General features: G+C 41.8%; 1 protein-coding gene across 1 annotated transcript in view; it reads left to right on the top strand.

Annotated features, from left to right (window-relative positions):
- The first annotated feature begins 386 nt into the window (after positions 1-386).
- Positions 387-17,524, top strand: part of tnr (tenascin R (restrictin, janusin)) — a 56,548-nt gene continuing 39,410 nt past the window's right edge. Inside the window, exons 1-6 of the mRNA XM_038963259.1 lie at positions 387-903; positions 1,211-1,687; positions 5,818-6,081; positions 7,178-7,293; positions 13,907-14,057; positions 16,308-16,577. Of these exons, the coding sequence (XP_038819187.1) occupies positions 387-903; positions 1,211-1,687; positions 5,818-6,081; positions 7,178-7,293; positions 13,907-14,057; positions 16,308-16,577 (1,795 nt within the window). The remainder of the gene's footprint in view (positions 904-1,210; positions 1,688-5,817; positions 6,082-7,177; positions 7,294-13,906; positions 14,058-16,307; positions 16,578-17,524) is intronic.

The raw sequence follows: 17,524 nt of genomic DNA, 5'->3' as shown, positions 1-17,524 counted from the left end.
GGATTACAGTAGAAGGAAAAATCACTAAAGCCATGGCTCTATTGAATCCCTGTATCAACATGTTCTATGTGCTCAATATTTCAACATCCCTATCCTGTGGGAAAGATCAAATATTTGGTATTGTGTGCAGAAATATATTTAGGGGTTCTAAACATCCCATAAGCATCCAGTTCTTTTCCACAGCCAATTATTCTTTCACAATAGATCAAAGACTATTTTCAATTTTTGGAACAGAGGCAAACCCCAACACCCTACTCAACCACCCACCACAGTTTTTCACTATTATCTCTTCTCTGTAGATCCTATCAGAAGTCTGCCGGTAAGCACGGGGGTGTCAGGAGAGCCCTATCTCTAGGTACGAGGCTCTAACGCCGTGGTGGTTCACCATGGGCCCTGCACGAGGCTGGCTGCTGGGCCTGGTTCTACTCCTTCTGGGGACCCAGGCTGCTCTATCCCCGTCCGGTGAGGAGGGGAAGCTGGTCCGGACCATCAGGGTCAGACGACAGGCACCTTCAGATGGCCCCACCAGCCAATCTAACAACCAGACCATCAAGGAGCAGCCAATGGTCTTCAACCATGTGTACAACATCAACGTGCCCCTAGAGTCTCTGTGCTCGGTGGATCTGGATTCAGCAGTGCCTCCACCTAGCCAGGCCACTAGAGGGGCTGTGTCCAGTGGGGGTGGGGAGGGTGCCACGGAGTTCACAGAGCAGACAGTGGACGCAGACAGCCAGGTCACCTTCACCCACCGCATCAACATCCCCAAACAGGCCTGCGCCTGTCCTACAGCCAACATCGTGCAGCAGCTGGCCATCCGCATCGAGATGTTGGAGAGAGAGGTGTTGCTGCTGAGAGCCCAGTGCAGCTCTGGCAACTGTGGCTGTGGGGAGAGTTCATCCATGGGTAAGTGCGGAATAATAGTACAGTTTGACAGTATTATTAGAGCTACTGTACCCTGGTCATAGGCTAATTTGAGGCCAATGTGGAATGTCAGGCTTTCATTTCATTCAGTTACTGAGCGTCTTGGTTTGAGTAGATAGCACCAGGATATGAAAGCCTGGCGATTTCTAGGGTTCATAGGTTTATTTTAGACTGTTACTTTGTTAAACAAATAAAAATAAATTACACTGTTACAACAGATGATGTTGACATTAGTAAGCCATACAGTATCTTTAGTGATGTTGTTTTGTGTCCTCCTTTATTCCTCTAGGTCACCTGGACTTCATTCCCCAGTGCAGTGGCCATGGCAGCTTCAAAATGGACCTGTGTGGCTGTGTGTGTGAGGACAGCTGGACGGGCAAGAACTGCTCTGAGCCGCGCTGCCCAGACGAATGCTCCGGACAGGGAGTGTGTATGGAGGGTGAGTGTGTGTGTGACAGTGACTTCGGAGGGGACAACTGCTCGGAGCCCCGCTGCCCGGCGGACTGCTCCGGTCGAGGGCTGTGCATGGATGGGGAGTGTATCTGTGAGGAGAACTTCACTGGAGAGGACTGTACACTGGGTCGCTGCCTCAATGACTGCTCTGACCAGGGGCTGTGCACCAACGGAACCTGCCAGTGTCGCCCGGGATACGTAGGAGAAGACTGCTCCTTGGCCTACTGCGCCAACAACTGCAGTCAGAAGGGCATTTGTAAAGAAGGCTTCTGTGTCTGCCAAGATGGCTTCGCTGGAGAAGACTGCTCTGCAGGTGAGAGAAAAAGGAAACCATAGGAAAACATACAGTAACTCCTCTGAGAGAGGAGACTTACATAATTTTTGCTATTGTAGTTTCCAAGAGTGGATATACTGTATATGGGTGGATATTTGGTTATTTGAGACAAGCCTCGTTCGCATTAACCATAAGCACTCGGTTACGTTGCACCGGATGTCATTCACTTGAATGGTGACGGTCCTCAACGGAGTGGAATCGCAACGGCCCCTTGCGGTTGAAGGCTCCGTTGTGAGACGGATGCCGCATACTTCACATTTTTTCTAACTCTGCCTCTTCTTCAGTCCGGCCAGAGTCCGTCGAAGAATAGGAAGTTAACAAACCACAGAAGAAGATTAAAATATCCCGGTTTATATTATATATCAATGGTTTATATTATGGGATAGGATAGTTAGCAACTTGTAAATAATAAAGTACTATTTTAATAATGGCTGATGAGCCAATTATACTTTATGATTGTTGCCTCCCGTTTTAGTTCATTTTAATGGTAATGACGTTTGTTTTGAGTATAATTATTAGGTGGAGGTCACTAGCTACAGTATAGCCTAGCCTAGCTCCAACCCTGTTCCTGCAGAGCTACCATCCTGGTTGTCACTCTAACCCTAATCTAGCGAACCTGATTCTAATAATTAGCTGGTTGATAAGCGGAATCGGGTTAGTAACAACTGGGGTTGCAGTGAAAATCTACAGGACGGTAGCTCTCTAGGAATTAGATGGGAGAGTCCTGTCCTAGCTTTTAGCTGCTCTGTAAGATAGCTTGACTTGCTAGAAGGTTATAGGAACAAGTTGAGGAGAAAGTAACTAAACAAAACAATATGTTTCTCCTGTCTTGAATAAAAAGGTCATATTTTGCCATCTCCCAAAATCTCTGACGAGAGACTCTCCTCCACATTGTCTTGCGTTGTGGAACCCTATGCTCTCCATCCAGTAGCGGAGATTGCAGGAAGATAAGGAATTATGTCACAATGTAAATGGGGCATAAGGCTCAGCATCCCATCATATCTAAAGAAAGTGAATTTTCACAGAGGTTATGGTAAGCAGTATTTTTTTTAAGAAACCTTTATTTAACTTGGCAAGTCAGTTACGAACAAATTATTATTTACAATGACGGCCTAACCCAGCCAATGCTGGGCCAATTATGCGCCACCCAATCACAGGCAGATGTGATACAGTTTGGATTTGAACCAGGGCCTCTAGTGACGCCTTTTGCACTGAGATGCAGTACCTTAGACCGCTGCGCCACTCAGGTCCCATTGGTTCTTTGGGGATATGTAAGCTTTTATTATCTGGAAAATACTTCCAAGAACAGAATATGTCCCGATAATAGAAATGCTCTCCATGCAATAGCAGCTGAATCCACAGCGCTTGACCAAAAACAGGACTCCTGGAGTCAAACACCTCTTGCAAATACCCTGTGCTTCAAACAGTAGCTATACAATTGGTGACAGCTCGCCGGTGTAACAGCATTCATTTGTCAAAAGTCACATTCGCTGGGGAAGATGTGTCACATTAACCTAAGCTGAGACAATATCTGAATCAAGCTAGCTTGGGTTCACAGCTAGTTCTCAGTAAGGCTTCTGATCCCCCCCATTGCTGTAGACAGCTGTCATCTCACAAGGGAAAGGAAAAAAAGAACAAATCATATTACCTATCCTCTACCTCGCTCCCTCTCAATTTCAGCAGGACCTACCGAAGCCAAAATTGCTTATTTCTTTGCAATTAGAGTTAAAGTAGCAGAGGCACGTTTGGGGGAGGTTGCAGAATACAAAAATAGGCCATTCAATTACCAGGGCCTATTCAGGGCTCATAGGGTGGCAGGCATTGTAAGTGTTTCATATTATCAAAGTAGAAAAATCAGGATATGCTTTTGTGGCCCCGTTTTCTCCTGCTATGAGAATAATGAGACTATGGAATTGAAACAAATCAGCAGCATTCACATGATGAGTTTACCGTTCAAAGTGCTATTCATCATTACTCCACCACTTTTGCAAATTATCCCATTGGAAAATAATTATGCGTGACTAAATAGTTTTTATCCCCCCCCCAAAATAGTTTTTATCCCCACCCCCAAAAATAATATATATGCACCTAATGCAAATGGTTTGAAGTTTGTGCCAGAGAAATACAGGAGCTCTCACTAGTAGTCAGGTTGCATGTGAGCCTGTCCATCCTGTCACCTGTTGTTAACAGAGTTGTTCACTGACTGACAGCCACTTTCAGCCAGAGAGAACATATCAATGATCATTGACATCCAGAATACCAACAATATTGAATTAAACATATTTTTTGTCAAAGCCTTGACTTCATACAGTAGCTCAGCTGCATTAAATGACAATAGATTTTTATTTTTTCTATTCAGACTTCATGACATCTGCATTTTGTATCACACTTTTCAATTATTGCTCAACTTAACTGAGTGATGGTGGAGAGTATGAATGTGTTATCAATAGCTCAATCCAGCAGAGATAGAAGTAGCTTTGCTTACCCTCCTCCAGAGCCATATGACTTCACTGTGTCCTCATTAATGCTTTCACTCCAAAAAGTATAGCTAACTCAACATTAGCTTCAATGTTATGGGTCATTTTTAGGATAACCACATTTTTGTTGTTTAAACAACGCTGTTTATTAGTGCTGTTTATTATCTTCCATAATGTTAGCGTAATACAATGACCTATGACCTATTTATAATCCCATCTCTGATAAACAGTCCCTAAAGATTAAACTCCAATCACGCTTCTATAAGTACTCACATTATCAGTCTAAACCCAATGCAACAATATGAGATGAGTTGAGGGAGTTCACCACTTCTACTAATTGTGTTTTGTCCTAATGTACAATATTGGAGGGCCAACCGCTGCCCCGTAAACAGAAGATCAGTCAAGCAGCGAAGGCTGTATCCTGTGAGCAATAACAAATTAAGTGGATGGAAACAAAAAACAGTGATGTGATGTGGTCCTCAGCTGTGCTGTGGGGCCTTGGTCTCATCATGCCAGAATTCTGACCCTCATGACCCCAGTGTAACGCAGTGCAGCAGTGCAGCGGTGCAGTGGTTCACTCCCCTCCTCTCTCTGTTGATCCAGGATGGATCATCCATCCCAATGAAAGTGTGATTAATGAGAGGCAGACATAGCACTGGAGGGAGGGTCTGTCCTGGCTCAAATAATGCATCCTAAATGGCACCCTATTCCCTTTATAGTGCACTTATTTTGACCATGGTCCATAGTAGTGCACTATTAAGAGAATAGGGTGCCTATTGGGATGTACCCAAAGCCCTTCAGCAGGACCGCTGCTCTAAGCATCTATACACTGCTTCACATGGGCACTCTCTCGTGGGTGTCCTTCATTCTGTTGGAAGGCTTAGTTACAGTGCTCACTCCCTATAACCCATATCAATCACTTTACCACTGGTTCACTTTTTTGTGTCTTACTTAAGACTGAATCTGGTCCATGCGATTAATCTTCCTAAGTGAATGCCGCAGGAGTTTTCCTCACTCCAGGGTCAGTCTTGAGGAGGAGGCAGGCTCGGTTCCATCTGTCGTGTTCGTGTGGAAGTAACTCAAACGCTTCCTCGAGTCCCTCAACGGCTCCCCTAGGAGGGCTTAATGCTCAACCACCACCACCACCACTGAGCCCAATCTACAGAGGAAGGCCCACACCACTAGCTGCCTTCAGGACAAGATCTGTTACTCACTCTCTCTGATTGAGCTATAAACGTATCCACTGTTGTTGATGCAGGGCTTCATTTGCATTCTACACTCAAACCTTCTCAGGTTTATGGCCTAGCTCTGTCTCTATTGCCCACAAGAACATCAAAGCCTTTCACGAATCCACACTCATATGCAAGCTTAGTTGTGGTGGTGACGCCACTGGTGTATTGTAAGTTCAAATGAACAGGTCTTGCACTGTTTGTTTTCTCTGCATGTTGAGTGATGCTATTCCAACACGAAATTGGAAGTCAAGTGCAAATCAGAATCTGTTGTTTTTGTAGGTGGGTCAAGTGGGACTGAACAAGAATGAATAAGATCACCTGCTGGATGTAATGTAATGCATGTTCCTACAAGGTTGCAAGGTTTTGATTTCACACTATGCAAATGACATCTCACCCACAGTGGCTCCGGCTCTGAACTTGCGCATGCGGGGAGTGACGGAGCATACCATTGACCTGGAGTGGGAGGGGTCAGTGTTGATGACGGACTACCTGGTCACCTACGTGGCCACCAGCCCAGGTGGGGTCCAGCTGGAGATCAGGATCCCTGGGAACACCACCTCCTGCAGTATCCCAGACCTGGAGCCTGGCATCGAGTACAACATCAACGTCTACGCTGTGCTCAACAACGTCATCAGTGCCCCCACCAACACTCAGGTGTCAACCTGTGAGTACAACAGGCAGCCATTTTCTATAATTATATTCAGGCCTCATCATGCCAAGTGGACCTCTGCTTAAAGGGGCAATCTGGTGATTTATAATTGGCATTCTTCAAGAATCAATGGGTAGGCCTGTATATAAATAATAAAACATTATCTAAATGTATGTACCAAACGCAGATTAGTCCTTTAAGTCCTACACAATGTATTCATTTTCTGCTTAGTTTTCCTGGATACTGTGAAAAATCCATGCACTTAAATTTCACCTTCAAACAAAGTAACCATATCATACATTCTTCTAGGTATACATCTTCTCCTCACTTAAAAATGTTGAAAGTTTTTGACAACAACAATACAAAAACTCCCATATACGTTCACAGCCACATCTTGAGTGAAATGCTGTTGGAAGGAGGACAGACATTTTTGCCTACAGGATGTGACTAGACTCCTGCCACCTGCTGGGTATAAATGTCAGATTGGCAAATTGCTGCAGGCTCTTAGTTTCCATTCAATGCTTCTCAGACATATGCAAAACTCTCACTCCATCCCAGAATATAAATCGTTTTTTTAAAACAGTAAACATTCAATTATCTGTCATGGAATGATTGGGCCTTCGCTAAAAATTACAATTCCCGTCGGCAGGCAACACTCCTAGTTCTGATATGATCACACATTTTGAGTATGTTCATGCAATTCTACTCAAGCTTTTTTCTCCCGATAATACAATATATTTGTGAAGCTTTACATAGTTAGTTCTTTGCATATCTATTTGAGTCCTTCTGATTTAGACTGATCTAGTGTATTTGGAAATGTTACTTTCATGATGATGTGTTTATAGATCAAAGCTTACCCAATGAGGAAAATGTTTACATAGGGGCTATGCTAACTACCACAGTATTCAACAGTTTGTTTAAAAGCAATGGATGTGCACCTGCTGCCTGGCCTGCCCTCCACTATGAAAGAAACATGGTTTAACCACAGGGTGAGGTATTCTTCCCCCTGCCCCTATTCCCGGAGAGGAATTGTCTCTGCCTCTGTAAAGAGGGTGATTTATTGAGCATACAGAAGATGGACGCCTATAATACATCTCTTCTTGCCTCCTAGATCTCTCAAATCCAGACGGTTTACTCTTCAAATCCATCACGGAGACATCCGTGGAGGTGCAGTGGCAACCTTTCTACTACTCATTTGATGGCTGGGAAATAAGCTTCATTCCCAAGGTAAGGTTTCACAGGCAGAGAGGACAGATGTGGATGGATATTCAACTTTAGCCACATACTGTAAATAAAGCATTTGAATGAATGCAGAGTAAATAGTACAGGGTAGATATGATTTGTTACATTGTACCTACAATCTCTGGAATCCCCTCTCATGTAAATAATCTGTCTCTGTCTAGGGATTTGGGTAAACATATTTCAGGGTTTGGAACCAGTTCAGGTAACAAAACCTGAAAAGACGAATCAAAACCAGGAACCAAAGTGATCTATACTGTTCCGGAACAGAACCGTTATTTTCAAATCATGGGAACTGGTTAATAACGTTATTTTACGTTCCAAGCATTTTCTCCCCACAAAAAACGCTACAACGCAAAGTCCTCACTCTGTCACTCAGAAATGTATTCCAGTGTGTGTGCGTGGACCCAGATAGCAATGAGGAATCGGCCCAGAAGCGGCCTTCTTCCGGGTGGCCGGAACTGATTGAATCGGCCCGGATTCGGGTGTCGGACTCGGCCCGCAATCAAAATGAATGACTGCCCAGAATAGGCTCAAGTACATCGGGCCGTTTCTGTCTACCGGAATTCAGCCGACTTTGCCGGCATCTTACCAGAATCCCCTCAGAAGCGGCCAGATGAAAATTTTAATAAATGTATAAAAAATGACCCAAGTTAGTAATTTTTAACTTCACTATTATACATTTTATACCCATCCACAAAAAAACATTTTGTGTCGGAGGAAACACCATGCCATGTCAGTGTGCATGCGCCTGTCCCCCTAAAGGACTTGCTACTGTACTATGGGACAAGGATATCCCTGCCGGACAAACCCTCCCGTAACTCGGACGACGCTGGATCAATTGTGCGTCGCCTCATGGGTCTCCCGGGCACGGGTCTCGAACCAGCCTCTGTAGCAATGCAGTTTGCATTGCTATGCAGTGTCCTAGACCGCTGAGCCACTCAGGAGGCTCCAACCACAACGTTTTTAATGCTTATCAATGCCTTGCACAAAGTATCACAATACTAAAATACTACACATGACTCTTAATGTTCTTGGATTATTTTGAGAACATTCCCAATGTCGAATAGTTGGTGGACCGAAGCCTTAAAATGTGAAGTTGATCGATTCCTGTAGACAGAGGAGCGGATTTTTGCTTCTATCTATGATATAAACAGCCTCTTGTGAAAATGCGAGCTGCTTTCTGATGAAGAAGAAAAAATATAGTTAGCTAGCTACCAGACTGAAATAAGATACATGTCTGTTTTCAAGTGCACCTGGTGTCCAATTTACAGTAGCTATTACACTGAAAGAACACCATGCTATTGTTTGAGGAGTGTGCACAATTTTGAACATGAAAAGTTATTAATCAACAAATTAGGCATATTTGGGCAGTCTTGATACAAAAATGTTAACAAAAATGCAATGGTTCATTGGATCAGCCTAAAACGTTGCACATACACTGCTGCCATCTAGTGGCCAAAATCTAAATTGCACCTAGGCTGGAATAATACAATATGGTCTTTCTCTTGCATTTCAAAGATGATGGTACAAAAGAAATACAAAAGAACGGTTCTTTTTTTCTTTGTATTACCTTTTACCAGATCTATTGTGTTATATTCTACTACATTCCTTTCACATTTCCACAAACTTCAAAGTGTTTCCATTCAAATGGTTCCAAGAATATGCTTATCCTTGCTTCATGGCCTGAGCTACAGGCAGTTATATTTTGGTATGTCATTTTAGGTGAAAATTAAAAAAGAGGGGCGGATCCTTAAGAAGTTTTAAAGAATTTCATTTTATTGTTAATTGTATTTTTTGATCACAGAAACAATAAGAAAATATGGAAAAATAAATAATGAAATGTTAATTATATAAAGCAGCCCGTGTAATCATCTGCCAGAGAGTAGCCCCAATCGGCCCGGGCACCAGGTAATACATTTGGTACAGATAACTCACAGGGGAATCGGCCCGAGCTCAGTCCCCGCATCCTAGCCATAAGTAATACTGCCAAAGGCGGCTCAGACTTGGGCCACAGGACGTTGGCCGAGTCTGACTCTCAGCCAGAATCGTTCCAGATCCACTGTGCTAGCTGGGTTGGCTACCTGCCCCTTCGAAGCATAGGCTACTGTAGCCTACTAACGTTACAAGCTTTATTCAGAAATAAGGGAGATATTTTTAATTAGAGAAGAATTGATTAACTTTGCTAGTTAAGGATAATATAGTTATCATGTTTCACATTGGATTTACTAACTAGAATAATGCATGTCATAACATTTTTGGTTCCAGCCCCCTAACATATTTTGAACAAAACAGAAGTTTACATAACATGAAACAACATTATACATATTTTGTCATTCAGGAACAAGAAGAATACACAGTCAACATACACTACCGTTCAAAAGTTTGGGGTCACTTAGAAATGTCCTTGTATTTGAAAGAAAAGCACATTTTTTATCCATTAAAACAACATAAAATTGATCAGAAATACAGTGTAGACATTATTAATGTTGTAAATGACTATTGTAGCTGGAAACAGTAGATTTTTTATGGAATATCTACATAGGCGTACAGAGGCCCATTATCAGCAACCATCACTCCTGTGTTCCAATGGCACGTACTGTTAGCTAATCCAATTTTATCAATTTAAAACTCAAAAGATCATTAGAAAAACCTTTTGCAATTATGTTAGCACAGCTGAAAACTGTTGTGCTGATTAGAGAAGCAATAAAACTGTCCTTCTTTAGACTAGTTGAGTATCTAGAGCATCAGCATTTGTGAGATAGATTACAGGCTCAAACCCACAAATACTGATGCTCCAGATACTCAACTAGTCTAAAGAAGGCCCGTTTTATTGCTTCTTTAATCAGGACAACAGTTTTCAGCTGTACTAACCTAATTGCGAAAGGGTTTCTAATGATCAATTAGCCTTTTAAAATTATAAACTTGGATTAGCTAACACAACGTGCCACTGGAACACAGGAGCAATAGTTGCTGATAATGGGCCTCTGTACGCCTATGTACAGTAGATATTTCATAAAAAATCTGCCGCTTCCAGCTACAATAGTCATTTACAACATTAAACTTGTCTAGGACAGGGGTTCCCGCCCACATTCCACTGAAAAGGCAGCGCGCGAAATTCAAAAGATATTTTTTAGAAATATTTAACTTTCACACATTAACAAGTCCAATACAGCAAATGAAAGATAAACATCTTGTGAATCCAGCCAACATGTCTGATTTTTTAAATGTTTTACAGCGAAAACACCACGTATATTTATGTTAGCTCACCACCAAATACAAAAAAGCACAGACATTTCTTTCACAGCACAGGTAGCTTGCACAAAACCAACCAAACTAACCAAGAACCAACCAAACTAACCAATAAACAACTTCATCAGATGACAGTCTTATAACATGTTATACAATAAATCTATGTTTTGTTCGAAAAATGTGCATATTTCAGGTATAAATCATAGTTTTACATTGCAGCTACCATCACAAATAGCACCAAAGCAGCCAGAATAATTATAGAGAGCAACGTGAAATTCCTAAATACTCATCATAAAACATTTATGAAAAATACATGGTGTACAGCAAATGAAAGACAAACATCAAACAATCCAGCCAATATTTCAGATTTTTTAAGTGTTTTACAGCGAAAACACAATATAGCATTATATTAGCTTACCACAATAGCCAAAAACACAACCCATTTATCAGCAGCAAAAGTTAGCGATCGCAAAAAAACAGCAAAAGATATATAATTTTTCACTAACCTTGACAAGCTTCATCAGATGACAGTCCTATAACATCAGGTTATACAATACACTTATGTTTTGTTCGAAAATGTGCATATTTAGAGCTGAAATCCGTGGTTATACATTGTGAAAACGTAGCAACTTTTTTTCCAGAATCTCCGGATATATTTCTGACACTCACCTATTCTGACCAAATAACTCATCATAAACTTTACTAAAAAATACATGTTGTACAGCAAATGATAGATACACTAGTTCTTAATGCAATCGCCGTGTTAGAATTCTAAAATAACTTTAGTACGACATACAGCTTAGGTTATAGCGAGACAGCGCCCAAAATCAGGGCGGAAAATAATACTAAACATTTTCGACAGAAATACGAAATAACATCATAAATGGGTCCTACTTTTGCTGAGCTTCCATCAGAATCTTGTACAAGGGGTCCTTTGTCCAGAATAATCGTTGTTTGGATTTAGAATGTCCTCTTCGTCTGTCGAATTAGCAACCAAAGCTAGCCAAGTGGCGCGAAGCTGTCCATCGTCACCAAACGCGTCACTAAACTTTCAATAATCTGATAAAACTATATTGAAAAAACATACTTTACGATGATATTATCACATTTATCAAATAAAATCAAAGCCGGAGATATTAGCCGTCTATAACGAAAGCTTTTCAGAAGGCAATCCAGAGTTCCTTCCCGCGCCTTGCTGAACAAAGGAAATTGGGGTCATGTCATTCCAAGAGCTCTCTTTTGACCTCAGATAAAGCTAGACACCCCATTTCACCTCTCACTGCCTATTGACATCTAGTGGAAGGCGTATGAAGTGCATGTATATCCATAGATTTCAAGCAAATGAATAGGGAGGCCCTGGAACAGAGCCTCGATTTCAGATTTTTTACTTTCTGACAGGAAGTTTGCTGCAAAATGAGTTCTGTTTTACTCACAGATATAATTCAAACGGTTTTAGAAACTTGAGAGTGTTTTCTATCCAATAGTAATAATAATATGCATATTGTACGAGCAAGAATAGAGTACGAGGCTGTTTAAATTGGGCACGATTTTTTCCCAAAGTGAAAACAGCGCCCTCTATCCCAAACAGGTTTTAACAACGTCTACACTGTATTTCTGATCAATTTGATGTTATTTTAATGGACAAAAAATTTGCTTTTCTTTCAAAAACAAGGACATTTCTAATTGACCCCAAACTTTTGAACGGTAGTGTACATATGCAGCTTCCCCATGGAGTTGAAAACATTCAGTCCCTCTGGCTTCAAAACATTCAGAACATGGTTGGCGATGTTCTGGGAAGAGCAACGTAATTCTGTACACGGCAGTATGCTGAAGAGCAACAAATACAAAAACAACAACAAACTGTACAATAAAACCTGTCTTTGTCAGCTCAGGTGAGTTCTATCTCAGGAGGCTTTAAAAAAAAATTACCAACATTATATTGCCAAACCAAATTTAACATGCATTTTTGATATGCCCATCCTTGGCTAGATTTTGACTCTCGGATTGTTGAAAAAGTGGAACATTTTGGGAGGGGGATTGATTTCTCACCGTTCAACTTAAAGTCTCTGTCAAATTAGATGATGGATTGCCCAAGGCTTAATGACGATTAGGTGGATCAGCAAGCAGGCGCCGTCTTCAAACTCATAACCATAATAGCTACAGGTTCAAAGTTAGGAGAGCTTTCCCTTTAATTCCCTCTATAAACACAAGGTACTCTAATCCTCAGTACCTCTCTCCATAATTGGCTTTCTCATTTAGGTGTTCCCGGCTAGGAAGGATAGAAGTTTGGCTGGGCTCAAAGACTTTAAGCCTGGGGCTTTTAGATGAAAAGCATAAATGCCATGGACATTAACTTGGAAAGCTTTTTTGGAGGTGACAGGCTATGAATACCAAATGGCATGGGAGCAGTTGGGTCACAGTGCACTTCAATCTACATCATTTGGTATGATTCTGTCTAAGAGACTGTCTGCTATCTATCCCCTTCCCCATAAGGGTTTGAGGGGTTCAAGCTCAACGTCAACACTTGGGAAATCATATTAGAAGTCAGAGTCTCAACCTCTGTGGGTTTAATCCAAAAGTGACCTGAAACTTGACAATATCGTAATGGATGTGAGCAGAAAAGCAGTGACTAGTGACAAACAAGAGTTCACAGTGCCAAAAGAAATGAGAGATGAGGGCTCACCCACCCTACACCAACAGCAGTTATCTGAGACATGGTGGCCTGGCAATATTACATATTCACAGTTGTTTACACAATATACCATACCAATGTACTTATCAGGATTGTTCACTTTTCAATCATCCAGTCAGAGAGTCAGTCAGTCAGTTAGTCAATCAATCAATCAATCAATCATCAACCTGTCAATCAAATATTATGTGGATCACCCTTTTTACAATGTCATTTATCACAGAACTCTTAACAAGACCTGGAGCTTAACCGCCAAAAGAACAACTAACTCGAGCTGAATTTATCATAAAGCCAGTCACAATATTATATTTATGGATGCCATAGCTTGGTGCTCGTCAGAGCAGTGAGGTTTGAGGTTTGTTCAGATCCTTCCCCTGCACTACCGTCTGTCCAGGAGTAGCCCAGGTGGAACCATAAATCACTCCTGCACGGGCAGCAGGTGGGGTTGTTTACCTGTGTATGTATATTATAGTGAAGACAGAATGTGTATCCCAAATTGCACCCTGTTCCTTTTATAGCGCACTACTTTTGACCAGAGCCTATGATAAGTAGTGCACTATATAGGGAATAGGATTCCATTTGGAAACCATACTATGTACTGTATGACAAGAGGAGCCCAAGTGAAGCCAAAGCGTTATGCTCGTTTGTGTTCTCTGACAGGACAATGATGGAGGGATGACAGCCCAGCTACCCAGCACCATCACTTCGTTCCACCAGACAGGCCTGAGACCAGGGGAGGAGTATACCGTCAACCTGGTAGCTCTGAGAGACCAAGGCCGCAGCCAGCCTGTATCCGCCACCGTCACCACATGTATGTATGGTTCTGTGATTGCTCAAATCTCACCAAACTATAATTCACAAACTTCTATCTATCTAATATGTCCATAAACATTTGGTTGTTGAAATATCCCTGCTGGTAAGTTTTTGAGGGCATAGACCTGTGGGTATCTTGTGTATGGCATCCATATTAGGAACTCCCTCAGTTGGCTCACAGTTTCCATATACTTACTGCAGCTTTTGTTTCTGTATTATCCCCATGTCACTGAAAATGAGTCTCTTTGCCGCTGTTGTCTCCACAGGATGTGTTCCCGTATGCCCACCCCTATCCTGTTCTTTCCATGTGATAGTCTTCAGGCTAATCAGTGGAGCTCAGAAAAAGACCACTCAAGATGTGGGGGACTCACACATACACATCTCACATACACTACATGCATCACACGGCTGAGACTAATGGGAAATGTCACCTTGACGAATGACTTGGTCTGCCAGCAATTATGCACTTAATGTAAACTTCACCCAGGAATTCCTCAGACTGACAGTTCCAGACAGTGGGATTAGATTCAATTGAACTTTTCCATAACAATTCAAATTACGTGTCCGCAGTGAAAACACCATTAATTTTCCAACCCAGGCCCACTGTCGGTTGTAATTAAGGCATTCATAATTCATGAGCGTTCATACATTTTTCACCATGTCCACCCACAGATACCTTATTGGATAAAGAAAGACACATTTTAAGTCACTCAATTATTTATAGGCGTAAAGATTTAGCCATCCTTCTTTGAGGAAAGAAAAAAAAGAGAGAAAGATACCAAACTTCTGGTGAGGGAATGAGGGAATTCATTCTTGGCCAAGAATCTTGAAACCCCTAGTGTGATCTTCGAGAAAACACAGCAAACTGTTTTCTGTCTGGTTTATCACATTAATAGTTTAGCAGTCAATTACAGTAGGTGTTTCAGGTGTTAATCTTCAGGTCAGAAGAAATGGATGAGGTTTAGCTTAGTTACAAGGCCTTTTGAAGCAGCAGATGTTCCCTGCAGACTCAGTGAAAAACTAGTAAATTACAAGGACAGCCAATTAGCACTCTCTGAGAGAAACGTGACCAATCAGAGGGCACCACTTTGACATTGGTTCCTCACAGAATGACAACGCTATAAATGTAGTGTACTGTTCAGTCGCGCTAACTACACTGCAGCAAATGTTCCTCCACCTCCAATAACATTTAGTTGTTTATGCTTGTATAAACAACAGCATCATTTGTTTTCTCAGATGTAATCAAATTATTTAAGAATCCACACAATTGCCATGGAAACTATTTGATTATTGGGTGTATTTTTGTAGTTATTTCAGTAATGCCCCAAGTCTCTTGTTTTGTTTTACATGGTCAGCAACTACTAAACTGCATTCCCTGCCTATCATGACACAAGGTGAAAACCAGATGCAGACACAGGAGGCAGATGGTTGGAGTCTTACATTATTTATTAATCCAATAGGGTAAGGCAAGAGAATGGTCTTGGACAGGCAAAAGGGTCAAAAACAGTTCAGAGTCCAAAAGGTACCTAAGGGCAAGCAGAATCAAGGTCAGGGCAGGCAGGATGATCAGGCAGGCGGAAAAGTAGTCCATAGTCAGGAAGGGGTCAAAACCGGGAAGACTATCAAAAAGAGAATGGCAAAAGGAAAAACACGCGGGAAAGACACACGAGAAAAACACGCTGGTTGACTAACATACAAGACGAACTGGCACAGAAAGACAGGAAACACAGGGATAAGTACACTGGGGAAAATAAGCAACTCCTGTAGGTGTTGGAGACAATCACAGGAACAGGTGAAACAGATCAGGGCGTGACACTACCAACACTGCCAACAAATTTCAAAAGGCACTTGAGCGAACATCTGATATACTGTACATGTATCTTGCTGCAGGTGCATCATGGAAACAGCGATAATTTCAAAGAAAGAGAAACCCACACACTGCTCTTGCTTGTATCACTTATTTTTTATCGAAGCTTATGTTTCTAAAAGTGCAAAGCAATGGTTTTTAATTAATTCTGGTGCTACTTGGTACAACAATAGTCATGGTGGCCATGCCTCTTGCAGTATTAGTGTGAACTGTATAGATGCTTAAATGGCACCCTATCCCTTATATAGTGCTGTACTTTTAACCAGAACCTTATGTGCCTTGGTCAAAAGTAGCACACTACATAGGGAATAGGGTGTGATTTTGGAATCACATTAGATCATGAACCCTGTCATGTAGATTTACCTCTCCTGTCCCCTACAGTGATTGATGGGCCGACACAGCTGATAGTGCGTGATGTCTCGGACTCGGTGACCTTCGTGGAGTGGACCAATCCCAAGGCCAAGATGGACCAGATAGTGCTGCGTTATGGCCTGGTAGGAGGGGACAGGCCCAAGACTACTTTCCGTCTGCAGCCCACCCTCAGCCAGTACTCCCTGCAGATGCTGAGGCCAGGCTCGCGCTATGAGGTGTCCATCAGTGGTGTTCGCAAGGGCAATGAGAGTGGAACAATCTCCACAGAATTCAGCACCGGTGAGGACCATACAACAATAGGACCGTACTGTACAAGCAGCTGCTTCCACATTATTGTGTTTGATGGAATAAGATGTTTTCTTGTGAATACATACAGCACTGTAGACACAGCCATCACTATAGACACAGCCATCACTATAGACACAGCCATCACTATAGACACAGCAATCACTATATACACATCCATCACTATAGACACATCCATCGAATATACACTACCGTTCAAAAGTTTGGGGTCATTTAGAAATGTCCTTGTTTTTGAAAGAAAAACACATTTTTTGTCCATTAAAATAACATTGAATTGATCAGGAATACAGTGTAGACATTCCATTTTAAATGTAATATCTACATAGGCGTACAGAGGCCCATTATCAACAACCATCACTCCTGTGTTCCAATGGCACGTTGTGTTAGCTAATCCAAGTTTATAATTTTAAAAGGCTAATTGATCATTAGAAAACCTTTTGCAATTATGTTAGCACTGCTGAAAACTGTTGTTCTGATTAAAGAAGCAATACAACTGGCCTTCTTTAGACTAGTTGAGTATCTGGAGCATCAGCATTTGTGGGTTCGATTAAAGGCTCAAAATTACCCGAAACAAAGGACTTTCTTCTGAAACTTGTCAGTCTATTCTTGTTCTGAGAAATGAAGGCTATTCCATGTGAAAAATTGCCAAGAAACTGAAGATCTCGTACAACGCTGTGTACTACTCCCTTCACAGAACAGCGCAAACTGGCTCTAATCATTCTGTGAATGGAGTAGTACGCAGTGTTGTACGAGATCTTCAGTTTCTTGGCAATTTCTCGCATGGAAAAACCTTAATCTCTCAGAACAAGAATAGACTGACGAGTTTCAGAAGAAAGTCCTTTGTTTCTGGCCATTAGCCTTTTAAAAGGATAAACTTGGATTAGCTAACACAACGTGCCATTGGAACACAGGAGTGATGG

This window comes from Salvelinus namaycush, chromosome 25, assembly GCF_016432855.1.
Source record: "Salvelinus namaycush isolate Seneca chromosome 25, SaNama_1.0, whole genome shotgun sequence".
Classification (NCBI taxonomy): domain Eukaryota; kingdom Metazoa; phylum Chordata; class Actinopteri; order Salmoniformes; family Salmonidae; genus Salvelinus; species Salvelinus namaycush.
This window is presented reverse-complemented; position numbering and strand designations above follow the sequence as displayed.